The following is a 24,525-nucleotide window of genomic DNA, read 5'->3' on the forward strand; positions in this document are numbered from 1 at the left end:
GGTTATGTCAATGACTTACAGTAAATTGGTGCCAGAGCAGAGACTTGAACTTCTCAGCTCATTTCCAGAGCAAGCCTCTTAGCTACCACTCCTTTTTGCTCCCCTCCCACTCTGTCCCTGGCTTGCTCTGTGACCTAAGGGAGGTAAATTCCCCACTCTGGGCCTCAGTTTCCTCATCTGTATGATATTGGAATAGATAAATATGCCTCCTTCTTGTGATACATGTCTCTCCAGTACTAATTACTCATTCAGTTTTTCCCTTACTGGACTTTCAGCTCCATGAACTTGGGGACAAAGCCTATTTTGGCCACTGCTATATTCCCCAATCTTAGCACGATGCCTGGCCCATAAAAACTCAACAAATATTTCTTGAGTAAATGGTCCTTAAAGGTTTGAGGATTGTCATCAATGGCTTGAATATGTGATCAAAGTTCTGGACCCTTTACATTAAAAAATCAACATATATCAATAGTTCTCAGCTGAGGGTGTCTGTGCCCTTCCTACCCACCCAGAGGACATTTGGTAATGTTTGGCAACATTTCTGGTTGTCACAACTGGCAGGGGGAGGTGCTACCAGCATGGCGTAGAAGCTGGGGGTGCTACTCAACATCCTACACTGCAAAGCAGAGTCTCTCGAAACAAAGAATTATCTGGCCTAAAACATCAATACCATTAAATCTGAGAAATGTGACATATATACACAGACAATGGCATTTTGTACAACTGATGGCAAGTTGGTTAAAGCCTATGTCTGCTACCAGCTGAAGATCCCCTGGATTGGAAGGTGTCTATGTTTCCGTCTCTAAGGTCATGGAGTCATTCTGCTGGACTTCCCTGGTGACCAGTGGTTAGGACTCTACCTGCCAATGCAGGGGACACAGCTTTGATCCATGATCTGGGAAGATCTCACATGCTGTGGAGCAACTAAACTCGTGTGCCGTAACTACTGAGCCCACGCACTTTAACTACGGAAGCCCATCTCTAGAGACTGTACTGCATAACAAGAGAAGTCACTGCAATGGGAAGCCTGCTCGTTGTAACTAGAGAAAGCCCGCGGGCAGACACACAGACCTAGTGCAGCCAGAAACAAGTTAATTAATAAAAATAAAGTCAAACTATATTGCTGGATGATTCCATACTCTCAAGTCTGGAATATAGTTCCCCTGAGGCCCCTGTTGCAACCTCTAATCCCCAAAGACCCAAGCTTCCTCTCTGATCTTCAGTGGACGCCAGGGATTAGGAAAGAAGGGTCCTGTTTTTTTCTCCCCTCCCCCATTCCATCTCCCACAACTCCCCTCTAACCTCTGGTCATCTCAGTTCCTATAAATGGTAATAAAGATGAAAATTTTCAGAACCAAATAGCCCTGGGCTTGAGTCCCGATTTCATGTATTAACTCACTGTGTGGTCATAGCCAAGTTCCTTAACCACTCTGAACCTCAGCGTCCTCCTCTAGAAATGGGAGGGGTACTCATTAAACCTACCTCACAGAGTGGTGGGGATGAAACGAGATGCTTATTAGGAACTTAACAGAGTACTCGACATGGTAAATCTCTAAAAACTGCATTATTATTATGGTTCGGAAGTGAAATGACTTGCCCAGGGTCACACAGCCAGGAGATGGCAGAGCTGGGACTTAAAACCAGAACAGTGTGATTCCAAAGCAGGTGCTCATTCACTGTGAACACCAGGGCTTCAATTTTCCTATAAAGGAAGTTAACTGTCTCCATCTCAGAGACTGACTTATGAGATAAGCCTATAAAGTGCCTGGCACGTAGTAAGTCCTTTAAATACAGCAACTTGTCAGATTGTTGCTGTCATCCTTCTCAAATAATGCTTTGAAGAAGGCAAATATAGATCTCGCTGCACACTGGCTGGCTGGGAAGAAGGGAGGGAAGGAGTCTGCTGGTTATTGGCATAAGGGGTGATAACTAGGGCTGGAGTTTGTGCCAACTTCCCTCTACTGACAATCAAAGAACTCTTACAGGCTGAGGGAGGGGGCTACATGCAGAAACAGCATAGTCAACTCTGACAGTCATCTTGACGTTGGTCATCGGTGGTCTGACCGGCATCACCTTGATTGTTTTGAGGTACAGTTCATCTTCAGCTCCAGGGTCGATTTGTTTCCATTTCTTGAGGCCAGTTTTTGGAACTGTGGCAGCTGATGTCATGGCTACGTCTGGTCATCATGTGGTTAACTTTTCACCTGGTGGCGGTTTCAGTATCTGTAAGACAGCTCACAGGATATGGCTCAGAATATTACCTGTAGCCCTTGAGAACAAACTAAAGGTCCCTGACATGTTTAATGACTAAACTAGTATCAGTTGGTCTCCTTGGGCTACTTTCCTTTGTTTCTGCATATTCTCACTTTTCTGATTAAACTTATTCTTTGGCTAAAGTTTTTCCACAGACAAAAGGCAGGCTGAGGACATGCAGGCGGGGGTGGGGGGGGGGGGGAGCAGCAAGGACCATAGTGTCCTGCTCTGTTTCAAGGCCACACAGCAGATTAGAGTCCAAGACCCCCCTCTTCCGATTCCCAGTCCGATTCCTGGTTTTGGCCCAAATCATGAAAAGTGATCACAGCCAACTCTTGAATATTTGCAACATACACAGTCCTAGGTATTTTATGTGTTTGATCTCATCCCCACATCAATTTAGGGACAAAGAACCCTTTTAAATGTATTTTTATTTATTTATTTTTTGGACCTCACATACATTTATTCAGTTGACTGACGGGCAGTGTGGGGGATACAGATTTTTCTTTTCTTCCACACAAATCATCAGATGATTACACACCATCTCCCCAAGTGGAGAAGTCTAAATCAATGCACACCCAGTGGATAGAGAATATAGTCAGCAGCCCGCTGGACAGATATTTACACGTAATTACAGGGCCTCTGGGCTTCCTTGGTGGCTCAGTGGTAAAGAACCTGCCTGCTAATGCAGGAGAAGCAGGTTCGATCCCTGGGCAGGGAAGATCCCCTGGAGAAGGAAATGGCAACCCACTCCAGTATTCTTGCCTGGGAAATCCCATGGACAGAGGAGCCTGGTGGGCTGCAGTCCATGGGGTCACAAAAGAGCTGGCCACAACTTAGCGACTAAACAACAACAGGACCCCTGCCACAGAATGTGCCAGGCCTGCCCCACCCCACCCCACCCCTCCAGTCTCTGCCCAAACCCTCCTCTCCCATCCCAACCTCACTGCCTTCAGCTACAATAAGTACCCCAGGGCCTGGGACATAGCAGACCACTGAGAGGGCTGCCGCCCTGAATGGCAGGACCCAGCCGGCTATGGAAAAGGGGTAAAGTTCAAAAGGGCCCCTTTTTACAGCCGAGGAAACAGATTCACAGTGGTGAAGACATTTGCCCAAGGCACTGAAGGAATGAGGCCATGTCTGCTGGCTTCCAGACGCCACAACACTCCCACCGTCCCCACCTGCTGCACCGCTCCCCCCCCCCCCCCACTGCTGTGCTATTCTGAAGGATCCAGTCTGTTGAAGACCAGGAATTGTCTCCATGGAATTCCCCGATTTCCACCAAGCGGAGCCCACTCCTTCTGCCCCCAGGTGGAGCAGGGAGAGGAAGCTGAGTCAAGGCAGGCTTCCAGGGAGAAGAGGGCAGAGCCTGGGAGTGTGAGGAGGGTCCACGGAGGGCGTCTGATCAGGAAGCGGGGATCGTCTGGTTCAGACAGAAGTCTCAGGAACTTTCCATCCTTTTCCCTTAGGCTGATCTCTAGGGGGTCTTCCGATGGAGGGCTCAGGGCCTCCTCCAGCCAGCCCTGCCTGCCCCCCTTCCTCTCATGCAGTTCTCACAAGCTCTGCAGTTTGCAAAACCCAATCCTTCCCTTGTGGGCCTGTGGTTTCCTGTTGGGTCTGGGGTCCTGCCTGACTCGGCAATGGGGGCTGCGGGCAGGAGGGAGGGGGGGAGGTGGTGTAAGCCCGTGCCTTGCCTTCTCATGCTGGGACTGCCCAACACACACACACACACACTCACACACTCACACACACACACACACACACACACACACACACGCCATGCCCTGAGTCAGCTCTTGCCAGTGGCCTGTCAGAGAGGGGCGGGGTCACTGACTCAGTTGACAGCCTCTTTAAAGCCCCCAGGAGGGCGGCTGCAGCCAGACCAACTGCTATCCTCACCATGAGCCCCCGGCAGCCCTTGGTCCTGGCGCTCCTGGTGCTAGCCTGCTGCTCTGCTGCCCCCAGACCACGCCAGCCCACCGTCGTGGTCTTCCCGGGAGAACGACGAACCAACCTCACCAACAGGCAGCTGGCAGAGGTAGGCACACTCCCCCATCTAGAGTTGGGAAGGGCTGGCCAGGAGTCCCAGGAGGGGCGCAGGGTCTCAGACGAGATACTCTGGGGCTTGTTGTGGGGGGGAGGTGATGGGCACCTCTGGAGAACAGCACTGAGAACGGGCACTGGGAGATTCTGGACAGGGACTGCTGGAAACAGGCTAATGAGGGTTGCCTAGATGGGCAGTGGGAAATGGGGAAGGGGCACTGGAGGGTTCTGGAGTGGCGATGGGATGAGGGCTAACAGGGGTAAACCCTAGGGGGCCCTGAGGGAGGCACTGGACAGGGGCATCCTGGAGTGGAATGGAGCTGAGGATGTCCACAGGGAGGGGAGATTCTTGGGGTGGGCATGAGCCCTGGTATCCAGGGTACCGAGTACTGGACACTGTCTGTTGCTGGTCCCTGAGAGCAGGGAGGGATGCAGCCCCTGCCCGGTAAGGCAGAGGACGGGCTGCGGGCCCCGCCGCATCTCTGCCCTTGCTTCCGCAGGAGTACCTGCACCGCTATGGCTACACCCCGGGGGCAGAGCTGAGCGAGGACGGCCAGTCCCTGCGGCGAGCTCTGCTGCGTCTCCAGCGGCGCCTGTCCCTGCCCGAGACTGGCGAGCTGGACAGCACCACCCTGAACGCCATGCGAGCCCCGCGCTGCGGCGTCCCGGACCTGGGCAGATTCCAGACCTTTGAGGGCGACCTCAAGTGGCACCACCACAACATCACCTACTGGTGCGCGGCGGGGCCCCGCGGGGGCGAGCGGGGCGCAGAGGGTGGCGAGAGGCGGGTCCCCGCGCGGCGCCCGTTGGCGAATACGTCCCATCTTAGGCCAGTCCATGGCTTTCTCTGAACGTGCCCGCCTTGAGGCAAGTGGCTCCCCCTCGGAGCCTCCGTCTCCCCCATCGGGGGGAAATGGACCTCGCCATCTGACTCCAAAGAGAAAAATGCGTCTGAAAGTGCTTTCGAGCTGAAAGCGTGGAGCGCAGGCAGCGCTGTGTATCTGAAGTCTAGGAGACACCGGGTGGTGCTGCTGGCCCCGCTCCCGCCTCTCACTTCTGCCCTCTGTCCTACTGCCTTTTCCCTCCAGGATCCAAAACTACTCGGAAGACCTGCCGCGCGACGTGGTTGACGACGCCTTTGCCCGCGCCTTCGCGCTCTGGAGCGCGGTGACGCCGCTCACCTTTACTCGAGTGTACGGCCGCGAAGCCGACATCGTCATCCAGTTTGGTGTTAGAGGTGAGAACGCGAAGAAGGGGGAAACCGGGAGAATCTGAGATGGGGACAGAGTTGGGAGGATCAAAGAGAGATGAGAGGGGGGCCCTGGACCTGGATTTCTCTTGCCTGTCCCCGAAGCCCTGGCGGCCGCTCGCCCTTATGGCGCCCCCTCCTGACCGACACCTCACTGCACTGGGACAGCAAGTGTTGGACAGCGGCTCTTAGGCCGGATTTTAGCCCGCAGTTAGCCCAGCGCCCTTGGGCAGTGCACAACCTGCGCAACCGCACGCGGCTCACTCTCTTCTCCACCCGCTTCTTCAGAGCACGGAGATGGGTATCCCTTCGATGGAAAGCATGGGCTCCTGGCACACGCCTTTCCTCCTGGCGCAGGCATTCAGGGAGACGCTCACTTCGACGATGAAGAGTTGTGGTCTCTGGGCAAAGGCGTTGGTGAGATCCCGAGCTGCCCTGGCCCCTACTCCCTTCTATCACGCGCATCACCGGTCCCCCTGACCCCAGTCCCCCTTTCCCGCAGTGGTTCCGACCTACTTCGGAAACGCGAAGGGCGCCGCCTGTCACTTCCCCTTCACCTTCGAGGGCCGCTCCTACTCCGCCTGCACCACGGACGGCCGTTCCGACGACATTCTCTGGTGCAGCACCACCGCCGACTACGACGCCGACCGCCAGTTCGGTTTCTGCCCCAGCGAGAGTGAGTGCCCACCCTCCCGAGGGTCCAGAGCGCTGGCTCTTAATCCCAGCTCTGCCACTCTTAATCCCAGCTCTACCACTGATGCCGAGGGTGGCCTGCGAACCCCTCTCCTGTTCTCTGGGCCCAGTTCCCTCCTCTGTGAGACGAGGCGAGAAAGGGGAGGTGGACACAGGAGGCTCGTGGGTCAGTAAACTCGCGGCACCTTCAGTTAATCTTGCGGGCCTCCCAGGACTTTACACCAACGACGGCAATGCGGACGGCAAGCCCTGCGTCTTCCCGTTCACCTTCGAGGGCCGCTCCTACTCCGCCTGTACCTCCGACGGCCGCTCCGACGGCTACCGCTGGTGCGCCACCACCGCCAACTACGACCAGGACAAGCTCTACGGCTTCTGCCCGACCCGAGGTACCTCTGACCCACCTACCTGATTCAGCCTCCCGCCCTCATTCCGAGTTGGTACCCAAGCGTGGCCCTTCCACCCGTCCGTTTGTCTTCCCGCTCCCGTCGGTGCTCAGGACAGCCTCGACGCTGCCTGCAGTCACGCAGCTTCTCCCCCAGCCCTCCAGATGCCGCCGCCGCCGCCGCATCCGCGGAGGTGTGGCCTTTCAGCCAGGCTTGCAGCCTCGTCCTAGGTCTGCGATCCCCGGGCCCCGCCCATCATTCTAGCCAGATGTCGGCTGTGCCCCACAACTCCCCCTGGGCTTTTAAAATAAGCCTCCCAGTTTCTCCAGCTTCTCGATTGGCCCGTCCCCGGCTCTTCATTGCCCCCCAACACCCCGCCTCCACTTGGCTCACCCGAGATTCTGGTCTCTCCAGTCGATGCGACGGTGACCGGGGGCAACGCGGCGGGGGAGCTGTGCGTGTTCCCCTTCACCTTCCTGGGCAAGGAATATTCGGCCTGCACCACAGAGGGTCGCAATGATGGGCACCTCTGGTGCGCCACCACCTCCAACTTCGACAAAGACAAGAAGTGGGGCTTCTGCCCGGATCAAGGTGGGCGGGGTGCCGAGGTTCCGAGGCTGGGGCCTCAGCCAGGGCAGTGGTGACGGGGAGGGATGCCCCGGGCTGGGAGCTCGGTCCAGGGCTCCGATCTCAGGCTCCCTTCTTTCGTCCAGGATACAGCCTGTTCCTTGTGGCCGCACACGAGTTTGGCCACGCGCTGGGCTTAGATCACTCTTCCGTGCCAGAGGCGCTCATGTACCCCATGTACAGATTCACCGAGGAGCACCCCCTGCATAGGGACGATGTTCAGGGCATCCAGCATCTTTATGGTGAGGGCGTGGGGCAGGGGTAGAGGGAGGAGAGGGAAGGGCTAGGTTCTGCCGGCTCGGAGCACCCCGAGAATGGGGAGGAGGGGAGAGTTAGGACTCCGATATCTGTCTTTGAGAGCTCTTGAGGCTGGTGGGTACCTGTTGCCAGGTCAGTGCTTGGAGATGGTGATAAAGAACCTGGACTCTAGAGTGAGACGGACATAGGTTCAAAAGCCAGTCCAGCCACTATCCGGCTAGATGACTTTGGATAGGTTACTTCACCCCTCAACTTCCTCATCTGTAAAGTGGGGCTAACACCTGCCTCATGGGGTTGTTAGGAGGCTTACGTGAGTTAGAATAATGCCTGGCATATAGCAAGCACCATATAAATGTTTGATAGTTTCATTATTATCACCATTTATTATCATTAGTATGTTTCCGCGTCAAAAAATGAAAATATTAAAGAATCTGCTTCATAGGTCCCCCCCCCCCCCCCCTTCTGAAGATCGAAGGAACTAATGTGCGTTTATAAAGCTCCCAGCACTGTTTGGCACCCAGTTTGAGAGCTCAAAAAAGGTTTCTCTCCCACCAGCCTGGTGGGTGTGTGAAAGGAAGCTGCCAGCCCGGGGTTGGGGGAAGGCAGGCTACAACATCTGAAGTGGGGAGAGCGCCAGGGACCTCCAGGTAGGCACAGGGGAGCAGATACTCCAAAGGCACAGAGATGCAGGAACAGGGATTGTCTTACGTGGTATCTCTTTTCAGGTCCTCGCCCTGAGCCTGAACCACGGCCTCCTACCACCACCGCCGCCGAACCCCAGCCCACCGCTCCCCCCACAGTCTGCGTCACGGGGCCTCCCACCGCCCGCCCCTCAGAGGGCCCCACGACTGGCCCCACAGGGCCCCCGGCAGCTGGCCCCACGGGTCCTCCCACGGCTGGCCCTTCTGCGGCCCCGACGGAGTCCCCGGATCCAGCGGAGGACGTCTGCAACGTGGACATCTTCGACGCCATCGCGGAGATCGGGAACCGCCTGCATTTCTTCAAGGCTGGGTGAGGGGCGGGGCCGCGCGGTCGTGGGCGGGGGCTTGGAGGCGGGACCTGCCTGTGTCTCCCCGCCCACTGGCCGTCGGTTCCAGGCTCAGTGCCCCGCCCCTCCTTTTTCGCGTCCCCAGGAAGTACTGGCGACTCTCTGAGCGAGGGGGCCGCCGGGTGCAGGGTCCCTTCCTTGTCAAGAGAACGTGGCCTGCGCTGCCCGGCAAGCTGGACTCCGCCTTTGAGGATCCGCTCACCAAGAAGATTTTCTTCTTCTCTGGTTAGTTTCCGTCTTTCTTCCTCCCCTGTGCTGTGCTTGGTCGCTAAGTCGTGTCCGACTCTTTGCGACCCTGTGGACTGTAGCCCACCAGGTTCCTCTGTCCATGGAGATTCTCCAGGCAAGAAGACTGGAGTGGGTTGCTATTTCTTTCTCCAGGAGATCTTCCCCACCCAGGGATCGAACCCGGGTATTCCTCATTGCAGGCAGATTCTTTACCGTCTGAGCCACTAGGGAAGCCCTGATATTTAGCAGGGCTGAATTTCAGCCCTCCTCACAGCACCCTGGCGCAGTCCTACCGAGGGGCTTTGCTCCTTGGGCACGGAGACTGCGGGCACGCCTGGCGCGGAAAGGCCTCGCTGCGTTCTCTCTTGACATTCAAAGGGGGTGTGTACCCCACTCCCTGCCCCAGACCGATGTGAGCCTTTCTCCGGCAGGGCGCCAAGTGTGGGTGTACACAGGCGCGTCGGTGCTAGGCCCGAGGCGTCTGGACAAGTTGGGCCTGGGCCCGGAAGTGGCCCAGGTCACCGGGGCCCTCCCGCGCCCTGGGGGTAAGGTGCTGCTGTTCAGTGGGCAGAGCTTCTGGAGGTGAGATTCCCGGGGACCGCCAGCAGGGGGAGCCCGGGCGCCTTCAGACTGCCGGCCGACTCAGCATCTGTCTCCTCGGTGCCGTCCTGCAGGTTCGACGTGAAGACACAGAAGGTGGATCCCCAGAGCGTCACCCCCGTGGACCAGATGTTCCCCGGGGTGCCCATGAGCACGCACGACATCTTTCAGTACCAAGGTGAGGGCTGAGAGCCAGGGTCAGGGGGAGGATCCCTCCCAGAGATACCTCCCACGGTAGGTTCCCCTACCCTGTGTTGTTAGTCGCTCAGTCGTGTCTGACTCTTTGTGACCCCACGGACTGTAGCCCGCCAGGCTCCTCTGTCCATGGAATTCTCCAGGCAATAATACTGGAGTGGGTAGCCATTCTGTTCTCCAGGGGATCTTCCCCATCCAGGGATAGAACCCGGGTCTCCCACATTGCAGGCAGATTCTTTACCATCTGAGCCACCAGGGAAGCCCCTGCCTTAGTGATTGGTCAAATTCCCAGCCAGAAAGAAAAAGCTGGTGGAGACTGAGGCAAATGCCCCGTAGTGATGAGTTCCCTGCAGAGGCAGGGATCTTCCCAGATCATTTGATGACACAGGGCCACAACCAGAACTAGAATCCAGATTTCCTGCTTCCCAGCTGGAAGCTCTTTCCCCTATAGCACAGGACACCTGGTTTGCATGGAGGCTCTATTAGACCATATTTATCACGTGCCTGTAATATGCTAGGCACCATGCTGCCACTGGGGATACAGTGATAAATAAGACATTTCATAGATGTGTGTGTGTGACTTTGGGCAAGTCACTGCTATTCACAGAGCCTCAGTTTCCCCATCTGTAAAATGGGGATGGTAGCTGGAGTTAACCCTTTCATTCTCTTTCCTACTGCTCACCCCCAATCAGCAGACAACTGCTGTTGACTCAGCCTCCAAAATATTTACAACCTCCTTTGCAGATGCCCTAGTCCAAGCCACGCTGGTTGTCCCAATACCTTCAAATATATTTTCTGAGAGGAGGGAGGGGCTAGGAGGGGGAGGGCATGCAAGGTCGAAGGAACTAACACAACCTGATCTGACCCCTCTCCTCCCCCCTCCCCACCCCCTCCCCCTACTCCTGTCATCCCCTTTGCTCTGCTCCACTCACACCAGCCTCTGGCTGTTCTTTGCACACATCAAGGTCATTCCCAGCTTAGGGCCTTTGTGCCAGTTGTTCGCTCTGCCTGGAAGGTTTTTTCCCCAGATTGTCACTGGGATGCCTCCCTCTCAGCCTTCGGGTCTCAGCACTCAGGCCACCTCTTCAGAGAGGCCTTCTCTGGCCCTCATTATCAATTCACTCGACTGCTCACTTACATTTCCTTCATCGCTTTCCCTATTGTCAAAACCAATCTCCTTTACTTATGCATTTGCTTGTTAATCATATGTCTTACCCCACCTGCATGTAAGCACCCAAAGAACTGAGATCATGCCTGCATTTTCCCTCTGCTGTAACAGTGCCTCTAACAGTGCTTGGCGTGATGAATGTTGGATGGATGAATGGGATTTGTTGAATGAATTGTTCCGAGTATCGACTGTGTGCCAGGCCCTGTGTGTGCCTTGGACATGGAGGTCTGTGCCCTCCAGTATCTCCGGGGTGGAGTGGGGAACAGACATGTCTTATGGAAACCTTGGGAAGATTTCAAAAGGGCAGGAAGCGAGACTGTAAAGACCACACTCCTGTTGGTGTCCATGTGTGGGGGAGAGCTGGAATCACCCCTGTTGGTCCATTTTCTCCCTTGCAGAGAAAGCTTACTTCTGCCAGGATCACTTCTTCTGGCGCGTGAATTCCTGGAATGAGGTGAATCGGGTGGACTATGTGGGCTACGTGACCTTCGACCTCCTGAAATGCCCCGAGGACTAGGGCTCCCAAGCCTGCTTCAGCACTGCAGTGGAGGCCCCCTCCGGGACCCTCGCAATAGGGAATGAGCCAGTCTGCCGGATCCCAACTAGTGGATCTGTTCTGAAGGACGACGAGGAGGGGAGGTGGGCTGGGCCCTCTCTTCCCACCTTCCTTTCTTGTTAGAATGTTTTTAATAAATGTGGATTCTTTAACCTTGAGGAGCAGATTTATATATGGTATGCATGCCTGCATGTACGTATGTAACCAGCAGAGAGCTTACAATACGCCAGGCGGTGTTCTAAAACACTTCATAAATATTAACGTTCAATCCTTCCTATTAGGAAGGTATAACGAAATTATTCCTATTTTATAGCTGAGGAAATGGCCAGCCTAATATTCATTCATCAAACATTTATTGAGCCCTTACATGGAGCTGGGCCTTGTGCTGGGCCCTGGGGATAGAGAAATGAGTTGAACTACATTTCTCTCCTCAAGGACCTCTCAGTAGCCCTCAAATTCTCAGGTGCATGAGAGCCCTCAAAACTTGTTTAAAATGCAGGCTCCAAACTCCATCTCCATTCTCAGAAAGTCCACCATAGTTACAAGTGATGATTCTGTAGCTGGTGGGGGTGGCATCACACTTGCAGGTGTGACCCTTTATTCTAGAATAATGGGGGGTGTGTGTGTGTCTGTGTGTGTGTGTGTGACTCTGCATGTTATGGTTACAGTCAGGAAACATTTCTCAGCCAAGATGACATCTGAGCTTGAACTAAATCTGGAAAGGTGAGCAAGAGTTTCTTCCTGGGCAAGGAGGACTGTCTTAACCATCAAGCCTAAATATGTTCCTACTCTCTGACCCTCAGCCATGTGTGCACAAAACAACACCTAGATGAATGTAAGCTGCATCACTGTTCAGAGACTGAGACACTGGCAACAACCTAAGTACGCAGATCTAAGGCAGTGGATACAGAAAATCCAGTGACGTACATGATGATAGGAATTACTCCTAGGACAGCACTGACTATATTCCGGGCACTGTTGCACATACTTTGGTGTGTTAACACAGCCAGTCCTTAAAACAACCCTATGAGAGAATGGATACATAAATATGTATGGCTGAGTCTCTTTGCTGTCCACCTGAAACTATCACATTGTTAATGAGCTATACTCCAACATAAAATAAAAAGTTTAAAAAAACCCCACAACTCTATGAGAGTTGTACTGCTCTTAACCTTAGAGGTACTATTACTATTGCCACCACTCCTTCCCCCGCTTTATAAATGAGGTAACTGCTGGCACAGAATTACATAGCTCACCTGCACTCTCTGAGCTGGTAAGTGATGACCCTGGGATTGGAATGTGAGCTCTTGGGGCAAAAGCTGGGAGGAGAGAAAAAGCAAGAGGGCATTTCAGTTCAGTTCAGTCACTCAGTCGTGTCTGACTCTTTGCGACCCCATGGACTTGCAGCACGCCAAGCTTCCCTGTCCATCAACAACTCCTGAAGCTTGCTCAAACTCATGCCCATTGAGTCGGTGATGCTGTCCAACCATCTCATCCTTGCTCGTCACCTTCTCCTCCTGCCTTTAAGCTTTCCCAGCATCAGGGACTTTTCAAATGAGTCAGTTCTTTGCACCAGGTGGCCAAAGTATTGGAGTTTCAGCTTCAGCATCAGCCCTTCCAATAAAGAGGGCATTTGGGGCAACTAGAAATGGCTCAGAACTCTAACGTGTGGTTTGAGCAGAGAGGGTTCTGGAATGGTTGAAATAGGGATGGGTGGTCTGGGCTACATGAGAGAAGGTTGAAGTGGCAGGCTGAGGAGGATGGATTTGATCTTCTAGGGAAGCAGAGGAACTTGACCGAAGGGTTGTTGCAGGTGAGTGGAGGTGATGGCCTTGGTCAACTTTGATCATCGTCCACACCCAGGGTCAAGTGGGAGTTTAAAGAGGGCTTTAGACAACTTTCTCCTAAGATTCCTGTGGGTGGGGCCCTCTCTCCTAATTTCTCACTCAGGAATGATCCACTCCCATTGGAATACAAACGTTCCTTAATATCACCTGTTTAAAATCTCTCTGGACCTCTCTCTCTCAGTTCTGTTCCATTTCTCTATTCCCCACTCCCAACTACAGGAAAACTTCCCCAAAGTACAGTCTAGACTGTCTCCCATTTTCGCCTCAGTTGTTTGCAGCCTAGTTCCCACTCCACTCCTCCACTGAAATCACTCTTTTTAACACCTATGATCTTCCTTAGCCGGATGCAGTAGGTACTTCTCTGGGCTCATTTCATACCATCTCTTGGCTTGTTGGACTCAGTGAATAATGCCTTTTCTTCCTGAAATTTTGCTTCACTTGGTCTCTGGGTCAGCCCTTTCTCTGCGTTCTCTTCCTCTCTCACTGGCTAGATCTCCTGCTTTCCAACCTCTAAATGATGGCATGCCCTTGTGTTCAATCCCTTGAAGTCTTCTCTGTGTACACTCATTCTTTGTGATCTCTTCTAATCCCGCAGCTTTAAATAGCATCTCTCTGCTAAAGATTCTGTAACGTACACCCCCAGCCTTACCCTCTCCCCTGAACTCTCAGATGTTCGACTGCCGACTCCACATGATCCTTAGGTGCCAAAGAGGCATCTCAGCCTACCTGTTTCAACTGAGCTCTTGGGCTCCACCTTCCAAACACACTCATCCATGGGTAGTCAACCACGTTAATAAAAGACAACATCATCTGCCCTCAATCAAATGTAACACCTGATAGCCCTAAAATCTTGGGACCTGTTAAGCTCCTTATCCCGGCACACAATTTCTCATCCTTGGCACTACTGACAATTTGAACTGAATTATTCTTTGTTGTGGGAGACGGTCCATACATTGTGGGAGGCTTGACATCTTCCTCCAGGAGGTATTGGGATCCATGGACAGATGCTAGACCCATTCAGGGTCAGTCTTCCTCCCTCTCTTGTGGGCCCTAACATACAGGCAAGTGACGGGACATGATGGTGAATCTGTTGCTCAAGGCCATGTAGCCTCTACCCACTGGATTGCTAGTACCACCCTCCTCCAGTTGCGACAACCAAAAATGTCTCTGGATATTGCCAACTGTTCCTTGGTGGGCAACAATGCCACAAGTTGAGAAAATTGCTCTAATGTAACAAACATACAGACAGGTAGACCCTTCATAAGTGTACATTTCAATACATCTTCACAAACTGAACATGACTGTCTCATTAACATCCAAATCAAGAAATAAAATATTCTGAGCACCCTAAAAACTTCCTCATGCCCCTTTTTAATCACTACCTCCTCACCCCTTTTGAACTGTGGTGTTGGAGAAGACTCTTGAGAGAAAATTCTAGGAGATGGTGAAGGACAGGGAAGCCAGGCATGCTGCAGTCCATGGGGTCACAGAGTTGAACACGACTTAGTGAAAGAACAACAAACACACTCTTTTGTGTCTGGCTTTTGTTCCATATGATATTTTATCCACATTGTTTGCGAATTGTAAGATTGTTCATTCCCACTATGGTCCTCACTCTATGAACGTACCACTACTTATTTGTCCACTTTACTGTTGATGGGCACTTGGGTAACTTTCAGTTTGAGGTTATCATGAATAATGCTGCTATGAACAATCTTGTCAATGTCTTTTGGTGAACAGGAGCTGTCACTTCTTTGGGGCACAAACCTCTGAGTGGAATTGCTGAGTAGACAGGCATGTCTAAGCTCAGCTTTAGTTGACTGAACAATTTTCCAAAGTGATTTTGCCCAACTCGACTCCCACCAGCAGTGCATGAGAGTCCAGGAGCCCTCCCTGACTCCTCTTTCCTTTACATGCAACATACAATCCAGCAGAGGGTCATGTAGGTTTCTACTTCCAAAATGTATCCGGAATTGGACTGCCACCGCCCCAGCCTGGCGATCATCGCCTCTTAGCTGGTAGTTGCAGGCGCCTCCTAGTTAGATTCCCAGCTTCCACTCGTGCCCTTAGCTGAGTCCTCACCCCGCAGCCAGAGTGACCCTGTTAACATGTAAGCCACAGCACATTGCTCCCCTACTCAGAAACTTCCCATGGCTTCTCTTATAGATAAGAATCCAGACTCTTCGACAAAGCCTTCAAGTCACAGTATGATCTGCTCTCCTCTCCCCCACCTCATCTCTGCCCCATTGCTCGCCTCTCCACTCATTCTGCTCCAGACACACTGGCCCTCTTGCTCCCTGAACTGTCCTGGAGCCCTTGCACTTGCTATTTTCTCTGCTAGAGGGCTCTTCCCCCAGACCTTTGCTTAGCTGGCTCCTTCTCATCTGTGAGGGCTCAAGTCAAATACCACATCTTCTGAAAGGTCTTCTTACTCCATCCCTTAAAGTAGTCCTTCCCCCTAATCATTATCCCTTGACCCCACCTTGTCTTCTTAACATATACCACAATCTCAAATTGTCCTGTCTATTCATTTGCTCACTTGTAATCTTTCTCCTCTCACTCATTAGAATGTAAGCCCCACGAGGACAGGAAGCCAGTCCATCTCATCCGATGCTGTATCCCCAGTGCCCCAAACAGTGCCGCAGGGGCGCGATCAAGATGTATTGAGTGAATGAAATCCAGTTTAGGAGACCTGAAAGTGAAGTCGCTCAGTCCTGTCGGACTCTTTGCAACCCTACTGACTGTAGCCTACCAGGCTCCTCCGTCCATGGGATTTTCCAGTCAAGAGTACTGGAGTGGGTAGCCATTCCCTTCTCTAGGGGATCTTCTTGACCCAGGGATCGAACCCAGGTCTCCTGCATTGCAGGTAGATGCTTTACCGTCCGAGCCAGCAGGGAAGCCCTGACCTAGACGAGGAGAACCCGAGCTCCAGGAGCCACACACGGGGACACCTGGTGCCGGGGTGGCTCTCAGCAGCGGGTTGGATCCTAAAGAGCTTCCAGTGGAATTGAGGGCCCAAGGCCCCAGAGCCACGTGGCCAGACACGGAGGCACACAGCCCGGCGGGCACTAGGACCCTGCGCGGCGCTGCGGCCGGCGGGGGGCGGCCGGCGGGGAGGGGGAATCCGCTCCTTCTGCCTCCCGGAGCCGGGTTGCGGCCACTTGTGCGATCCGGGCCGGTTCCGCGGCCGCCCGGCGCCTCTCCGCACCATGAGCCGCAGGTTCACCGTCACGTCGCTGCCCCCCGCGGGGACCGCCGGGACCTCGGACCCGAGGCCCCACCGGCCTTCAGCCGCAGACCTCCGCCGCCGCCTCTCGGGGGAAGACGCCAAAGGTAGAGGCCGCGGGGGCGGGGCTTGTTGGGTGGGCGGGGCGAGGCAGGGGCGGGGCCACGGCGAGCGGGCCTTTGGTTGGGAGGGGAGGGACTGGGACCGGTGGGGAGAGGGTCGGTCCCCTCGGAAGGCCGGAGAAGGGAGAGGAGCTGGGCGCTGGGAGACCGAGGAGGGCTGCAGGAGCAATGGTGAGGGGAGGGGCCAGATTCGAGGTGGGCGGGGACACACGGAAGAGGGTGGAGCTAGAGGGGAGGGGGCGGGTCTTATGATACAGAGGTTAGGGCCTCGGGAGCTGAGCCGGGGCGCAGTCAGGGGGCGGGGTCATCTCGGGTAGGGGGCGGGGCGAGGGGCGAGGGGGCGGGCCTTATGATACGAAGGCTAGGGCCTCGGGGGCTGAGCCATCTTGGGTAGGGGGCGGGGCTAGAGGGAGAGGGCGGGCCGTGTGGGTCCAGAGCCAATGGGAGGAGGCAAGACCATCCTGGTTTGCGGACAGAAAAGGGCGGGACCAGAGACGAAAGGATTCGGGCCAGTAGTGTAGGGGTGGAGTCAACGGAGGGAAGAAACATGAGCCCGGGTCGCTAGGTCTCCAATCCTTAGTGCCCCAAGAGGCGTCGGGGACAGCTCCTTGGAGATCCCGGAAAGAAGACAGGAGAGAGAAGTTTGGGACCCCGGGCAGCTAAGATCCTGTGCGCAATCCGTGGGGACGCTAGTCCTGTCCCTGCGGGGATTCACTTAGCTCCCTCTGCTCCAGTTCCACAAGCGGTGGGTAGAGCCAGCTCTGGCGGGAGCAGGGGCATCTTCCTGGAGGACCCATCGCGGTGGCCTCATAAAGGAGGTTACATACAGGGTACAGATGAGAGAGGAGGGAAGGGATCCTTCTAGGCTTCGGTGAAGAATAAGCATCCTGGATGCACACGCAGTCTTCTCCGCAGGGGTCCCCTTATGCCTCTAAGGTCTGGGAGGAATGGGGAGAATTCGCTTCAAGTGGCCCCAACGTGGGGAGGATGAGCCTCCTCGGGCCACCAGGGGTCGCTGCTGAGCCGCAGGTGAGCTCACCCTGACCCCAGCAAACTTAAGCACCAAAAACCCTTTTAGGGGTTTTATCTGGCGAACCTCTGCATTGAATAAATGACCAAGCTGAGGCCTAAATTTCCACAGGGCTCCAGTCCCGTGAACCAACCGCATCCTGAATGTGGTCACTCGGATTATGGGGGGCTCTTTCCTTTCTTCATCTTTCCCATAATGTCTGTCCCTTTTCTCATTTTCAGTGATGTTCTTCCCATTCTTACAGATTTAAAAGTCAGAACTCTGGGAGCCATCAATGCCTCCTTTTCTCCTCCTGCAAGATCTGAGTGGTCCTCATGTCTTGGTCACTTCCTTCAAAACTCATCCTGAATCTGGCCACATCTCTCCTGACATCATCACCTTGCTCCAAACATCCATCATCTCTCATGTGGCCATGACCCCAGCCTCCTCACTGGTCTGCCTGCTTCCTGTTCATAAACACCCCCATCATTTGTAGGATAAATGGCAAACCCTTTAGTTGGTCATTCAACATCTCCCCTCCTCTGCTCCTGGTATACCTGTCCCTGTTCTCCCCACCTCCATTAGCCAGGGAAACTCCTACTCACTCTGTAAGTTATAGCTCATTTAACCTTTTCTGAAACTCTTTTTCACTTTCTCTCACTTCTAGGCAGAGGCAGACATTCCTCTTCTGCCCACCCAGTGCACCATTATAGCACATGTCCCAGTGGATGGAAGTTATTTATTTGTGTGTCTCTTACATATCCAGGGCAGGGACCTCATCCTTTTACCTTTGTGTTCTGACTGCCAAGCGCTCAGCTGGGCATTTAGTACGTGCTTACTGCTCATCAGGTGAGAGGGGGAGGGGCTGTAGGCTCCTAATTCCTCTCCCTTTGCTTTCTCTCCTGCCATTCCCCATCCCCCAGCCTGAAAATAAGATGGCTTTCTCTCTTATCTCAAGGCGACTGTTCAGTCTTCCTGTTCCCATTTCCAAGCTCCTGCATACTGAAGTAAAATAAAGCTCCCAGTGTTGGCTGTGCAGGTGTGTGTGCAAATTGGATGTGAATCTGGAATGCCGTGGGCTTCTGGCAGAGGCGGTGTGTGTGTATCTTTGCATGTCTTGAGGGAGAAGCATCCCACGTTAGCTCTGTTGACCCGTGGGACAGTCAGTGAGTCAGTGCTTATGTGTGTCACTGTATGCCAGTGTGCTGACTGGCATGTTGCTGTGTGTATTTCTGTGTCTATCTGTGGGGTGGGTACCTGTGTGCATGAGGTTACTGAAGTTCCATCTTCAGAGTAATTTGGGGATTTTTCCCCCAAACGTTAAACTTGTTCTTTTTGTATTGGGGTCTAGCTGATTAACAATGTTGTGGTAGTCAGGTGAACAGGGAGGGAACTCAGCCATCCATATAGATGCATCCATTCTCCCCCAAACCTCCCTCCCATCGAGGCTGGCACATAACATTGAGCAGAATTAAGGTCCTTGTTGATTATCCATTTTAAACATAATAGTGTGTACATGACCTTCCCCAAATCCCTAACTATCCCTTCCCCTAATCTGGGGATTTTTAACCTCTTAGGCCCTGAGACAGCCTCCAGGACCTCTCCTTGGTAGGCCAGTATGTGGGGAAATAGATAAGAGCTCCCTAGGAGAACTTAAAATCTGGCGGTATCTTTCCCCCAGCTGTTCTTGAGCCAGTGCTCTGGCTCCAGGGGGATGCTCTCCCCACCAGCTGCCCTCACCCAGGTCCTAGGGGAGAGATGGCAGCATGTGGAAGGTGGGGGAAGGTTGGGGGAGCCTTTTGTAGTTCATTTACTTACAAGCATTGTCTTTCATTCTGGACCCAGGGAGTGGAGTTTGTTGTCCCTGGGGGTGCTTCCTGTTGCCAGAGGATAGGAGGGGATACGACTTATGGGGAAGGAATGAAGCAATTCAAAAGCTGATCCTTGAATCTACCACTATTCCTGGGCTGCAGCCCACATGCCTCAGTTGCCTCATCTGTACCATGGGAAGATTGATGATTACTTGGCTGGACCTGGGATCAATTGTTACAACTCTGATCTACTCCTCCATCCTTTGTATTGGTCCTTGCTATGTCTGTTTCTCACGGAGGAAGACAGAGCGTTGTGAAGAGTGCTGGGCATGGTTAAGACTAACAGGAGTTGAGATGTGTCCCCTGGAGTGAGAGGAAGCCAACTTGTGCTAGGGGGATGGAGCAAGACCACAGTGTAGCCCATCCACACTCTAGCCCAGGCTCTGTGGTATGGCCTTGGGCACATTGCTTCCCCTCTCTGGGCCTCAATTTCCCCAGCTGTATATAGAGAAGTTGAACAGGAAGCTATCTGAGGGTCCTTCTAGCCATAAAAATGCTTAGATTCTTTGATGATCTAGAAAGGTGATGTTCTCTACCTCCCCCATACCCAAACCTCATGTTTCAGTCTCTATCTGTAAATTGGGAAGAACAACACTGAATTATTGGTATAAATATCTGATCTGGAGCTCTCCAGCCTATCCAAGGAGTTCTCCGGTCACCCACTCATCAGCCCAGGACTCTGAACCTCACTGCCCACTACCTCAGCCCAAGGTGAGCCTTGGGAATTACCATGGCAACAAACTGGTTATGAACGGGGCTGTAGTTGCCATGGTGATGGGCTGCTCTCTCTCTCTCTCTCTCTGTCTCTCATCCCCCTCACCTCCCCTCCCCTCTTCTCAATGAACCAGAGTGATCAGCGGGCACCAGCTTCTCCAGGTGGGGGGGGATGGGGGTGGGTACAGTGTGAAGGGGGTCCTGGTTGAGAAAGAGGGAAGATGGACTGAATCTGTAGAGGAATGGGGGGCTGTCGGGGTGCCATTGCCATGGTGACAGGGCTGCAGCCTGTTAATTAAGCCCCTGGTTACCACGGAGATGATGGTGGTTGACGTGTCTGCAGCAGGCCCTGTGTGTGTGTGTGGGGGGGGGGGTGTGCTCTGCCCCAGACTCATCAATTCATGGTGAGGGCTTGGGTCTAGAGGAGGGGCCCTCCCAGTGGGGAAGAGATGAGTGAAGAATGGAGTTCAGGGCCTTAGTTCCATGAGGCCAGAGCTGGGGGTGGGTGGTTTAGGCTGTGGGGATAGTGATATAGAGACAAGGGTGGATAGGGACTGAGCCAGAAAGAGGAACACTATGCCTACCTTTCATAGAAAGAGGACCCCATCAAGTAGCTCCAGTTTCTTCCAAACAGCTCCTTGTCCTGATTCAATGGCTGGGACCCTGGGCTGGAGTTCAGGGAGCCATATTCTGGTCCCTAGTCTGCCACAGGTTCATCCCATGGAGCGAATTCATAGCTTTCCATTTCTTCCAATTTCCCCAGATATGAGGGCTGGTTAAAAAATAACTTACAAAGTTCCTTCCAGTGTCCAAATCCTGATATTAGGAGGCAGTTTCCCTGACCTTCTCTCTCTCTCTCTCTCTCTCTCAGAAGCATAAGTGGATGGGGAGATGAATTTTAGAGACTCAGAGTTGAGAAATAAGACCCGTGGCAGGCTCTGCACCTCGTGATGATTTAATGACAGGATGCCCCTGGCCGTAGATCCTCCGAGGGCTCTGGGCGGGGATGGGGTGCTGAGCTTGCAGCCATGTTCCTGGGGCTCAGAGCTGAGGGTCACCCTTACTGGCCAAGGCCAGGCTGCCAGTGCAGGAGGTGCCTGCGATGTGTTTTCTGAAAGCCTCACTGCAGAGGCTTGGCCTGAGGCCAGAATGGGCATCAAAGGACTGGGTCTCCCCTTGTGGCTATCTCCTTGGTTGGTCTTGGCTCCTTGTGAAGAGCTCCATGCATTTGGTCTGAGATAAATGGAGAGCACATGGAGAATTTTCAGGGTGGGAAGAAGGCCCAGGGATTATGCAGCTTCACTCTTTCATTCTATAGATGGAGATACTCAGGGCCTGAGAGGAACCCAGATTTGCCCAAGGAAATGCAGAGTTTTGTGGCAGAGGACAGGACAGCACCACTATCCCCTGAATCCTGGATGCCTTGTGAGATAGGAGATCTGGTGAGGGTGCCCAGATGGGACAACCAGGGGAAGAGGATCATGCCTGCCTTCATCTACTCCCTTGGGATCTAGATCTTCTCTGTGGGTGGGCTCAGTCCCTCCCTGAATGGCCAGGGCTCTGGACCACAAATGGAAAATACCCCCAGGGGAACATCCCACACCCAGGATTGCTGAAAAACCTCAGCATTTGTTTCTCAGCACTTCTCAAACATATTACACGTTTTATTGTATTACTTGTCTCTACAGAGTAGTAGAAAAGCATAATGGTGGTGGTGGTGGTTTGTGAAATGCAGTGCTTAAAAATTCTTGAACACTGGCCTACCCACCTGCAAACCCTTTAACCCCTGTCACCAATTTAAACTCATTGCAATTTTTGTGTGTGGGTGGGTGGTTTTCTTTCTGGGAAAACCAAGAAGGCCAATTCTCACACCTTGTCTGAATAGCTAGCTCTCCACCCTAAAGAGTCCTTCCAGTGTCCATAAAATCCAGTGAAGGGGTTATCTTACTGGAGGATGCCTCAGAGTCCCACTTCAGTTAGCTGCTGAAGACTCTGTGGTTGAGCCAGTCTGAAGTCAGTGACACATGTGTGACAACAGAATCTGAGCAGCAGGCCCTGTCCATGGTCCTGAAAAACTCACGTCCTAGAACTGGATCTCTAGTGGTGCAGATTTATTTTTTCTAGGATCCTTGAAGATCTTCTGGGCCCACCTCCAATTGCAGGCTGAGAGGCTACTCTGGCCCTGCACCTCTGAAGCCTGAGCACAAGAAAAGGGAGAGAGTTTATCTCCAACCCAGTCCCTGTTCCTTTGTTAGTAGCCAAAGATCAGAGGCACTGAGCAGTTTGGATATGACTGCATTTTTGCCTCTTCTATTGGAGGCAGGACCCATTTCAAAAGAGGTTATGTTGAGGAAAAGAGTCCTAAACTGGAATAAAGGAAACTGGATTCTAGGCCAAGTTCTGCCATTCACTGGCATTGTGTTCATAGGCAGTCATTTCCCCCCATCCCCATCAACAATGGGCCTTAGCTTTTTCACCTGTAAAATGAAAGCTATACATTAGCTAAGATGATTGGAACCATCCTCTCCAGGCCTGGAACTCCGCTGAAACTTACAGGGCTACTGCTGGGAGCTTGGGTGAGTCTCAAAAATATTTCCCCTTGATCTGCTCTCTTCATTGGATGTTTCCATCTTGCTGGGGCTCAAAGGGTCCACACTGCTGATACTGCTTCCTAAGATCTTTCCCCACCAGCTCGAGCCTGGAGTCTTGGAGTGCTGAGGGGGTCCCAGGACAATCAAGCTTCTAGGGTACTGGTGTCAGGGGAGGGGGAGGAACGCAGAAAGCATGTCAGCTCTGGAATCCTCAGAAAGCAATCCTGGATTAGGGGATTAGACTCTCCCGCCCCAGGAGAAAATCTGGTCCCAAACTGACAGGCGGCCTCATTCTCCCCTCCCCCACTCCACTCCTGGCCAGCCTGCGACCGGCCTGCCCTCCCCAGAGGCTGCACCATCCCTAGTGGGGAATCGGCGCTCCAGAACCTCACTGCCGCCTTCTCTCCTCCTCACCACCTCTCCTTCCCAGGTTCCTTGCGCCGGAGTGGGGTGGGGGAGGGTCCCTTGTTTTGGGACTCCAGTGATTTGCCTTTGAGGTGAGACGTTGAGACCTCTATCGGTCTAAACAGAAAGAAAGGGTTCACTGCAACTCCTCAGACTCATGCCTCCCATTTTAAGCCAGGATGAGCCAGACAGTTCAGCCCCTGACCCTGACCCCTCGGGGGCCAGCACGGTGCTTGAGTTAAAGGCTCTGGCCTCCACACATCCCCAGCTCCAGCCTCCTGAGCAGCGATTGTGGGCGAGGGCACGATTCCACGCCGTTCTTCAGGGCCGGCCTCCCCAGCTTTGCAGGCAGGCTCTCCAGGGACTCATATTCCACGGCGCGCTCCCCCTGCCGCCTCAGATCCTAGCATCTTCTCTCTAGGGGTTAGCCCAGACCCCCGGCCAGGCAGCCGCTGCGGGGCCGCCTCCCCGCGGCCGCGACCTAGTTCCCTGCCGTTATTTTTAGGGCGCGGGATGGCACCTGCCCACGTGCCGGCCCCGCCTGCGCTGGAGAGTGGGGGGCGGGCAGAGCTGCGTCTGCTCCTGGGAGGCGAGGCCCCGTCCCCCGCAGCACCCTCTCCATCCCACCGGTGCAAGCCCCCAGGTTCCGTGCGAGGGGGCCTCCGGGAGCGCACTGCCCGCCCCTCGTCCCCTCTTCTTCCTCCCTCCGTCGCTCCCCCCCCCAAAACCCCGCCAGTGGCTCACGCCTCCTGCATACGGGATGAGGTGAGCCGCGCCGCCGCTGAGAGGGGGCGCGCGCGGGTGTGAGCGTGTGTCCGTGTGCGAGTGTGTGTGCGCCGGGCGGGCGGGCACTGCAGCTTCTTCCTCCGTGGAGCGGAGAGCGAGAGAGAGCTAGAGCGAGCGAGAGCGGCGAAGGCAGGCAGAGGGGCGCGGGCGAGGCGGCGCAGCCATCCCCGGGCCCGGCGCCGCGCCGCCACCATGCTAAACAACCTGACGGACTGCGAGGACGGCGATGGGGGAGCCAACCCTGGTAAGCTATCGGGGGCGGCGAGGAGAGGAAGCAGCCCTGGGGTTAGAGACCGAGCGGGGGGCCGCCTCCTTTGGAGGCGAGGCTGGGATTGACCCGGGCGGTGGGCGCCCAAGTCGGCCTGGAGCCTAGCTCCATTGGAATGCGCCAGGCTCTGTGCGAGGTGCTGGAATGTGCCGCGCCCGGGGCCAGAACTGGGCGCCGAGGGCTTGCCACTGCCCACGGCCCGGGGGCAGACGTGGGCTAGCTAAGCAGGGGAGTCGGTGGAAAAGGGTTGGAAGAGCTAGTATGGGCTGACGTGGAGCTCGACGGGCGGGAGGAGGGCTCCTTTTCCCGAGAAGGGACCCTGGCGTCCTGGTGCAGAGCGCGGGGGTTGGGGGGGCGCAGTCTGCTGCAGTCCCTCGTTTTGAGA

General features: G+C 54.2%; 2 protein-coding genes across 4 annotated transcripts in view; both read left to right on the forward strand.

Annotated features, from left to right (window-relative positions):
• The first annotated feature begins 4,122 nt into the window (after window positions 1-4,122).
• On the forward strand, window positions 4,123-11,459 carry MMP9 (matrix metallopeptidase 9). The gene is made up of 13 exons (XM_043884533.1): window positions 4,123-4,291; window positions 4,797-5,029; window positions 5,385-5,533; window positions 5,834-5,962; window positions 6,048-6,221; window positions 6,451-6,624; window positions 7,036-7,212; window positions 7,335-7,490; window positions 8,232-8,517; window positions 8,640-8,779; window positions 9,214-9,364; window positions 9,457-9,560; window positions 11,144-11,459. Exons 1-13 carry the CDS (start codon window positions 4,154-4,156, stop codon window positions 11,260-11,262), a joined length of 2,130 nt encoding a protein of 709 aa, XP_043740468.1. The 5' UTR covers window positions 4,123-4,153; the 3' UTR covers window positions 11,263-11,459.
• A 4,814-nt stretch (window positions 11,460-16,273) lies between these two features.
• The window catches only part of SLC12A5 (solute carrier family 12 member 5), a 36,799-nt gene continuing 28,547 nt past the window's right edge, over window positions 16,274-24,525 (forward strand). For 2 of the 3 annotated variants that reach the window (XM_043883471.1, XM_043883472.1), the window contains exon 1: window positions 16,274-16,481. In XM_043883471.1, the coding sequence (XP_043739406.1) occupies window positions 16,358-16,481 (124 nt within the window). In that variant the 5' untranslated portion in view covers window positions 16,274-16,357. Of the gene's footprint in view, window positions 16,482-23,722; window positions 24,117-24,525 lie in introns of those variants that run through there. The other variant, XM_043883473.1, reaches the window with a different exon arrangement.

Source organism: Cervus elaphus, chromosome 23 (assembly GCF_910594005.1).
Source record: "Cervus elaphus chromosome 23, mCerEla1.1, whole genome shotgun sequence".
Classification (NCBI taxonomy): domain Eukaryota; kingdom Metazoa; phylum Chordata; class Mammalia; order Artiodactyla; family Cervidae; genus Cervus; species Cervus elaphus.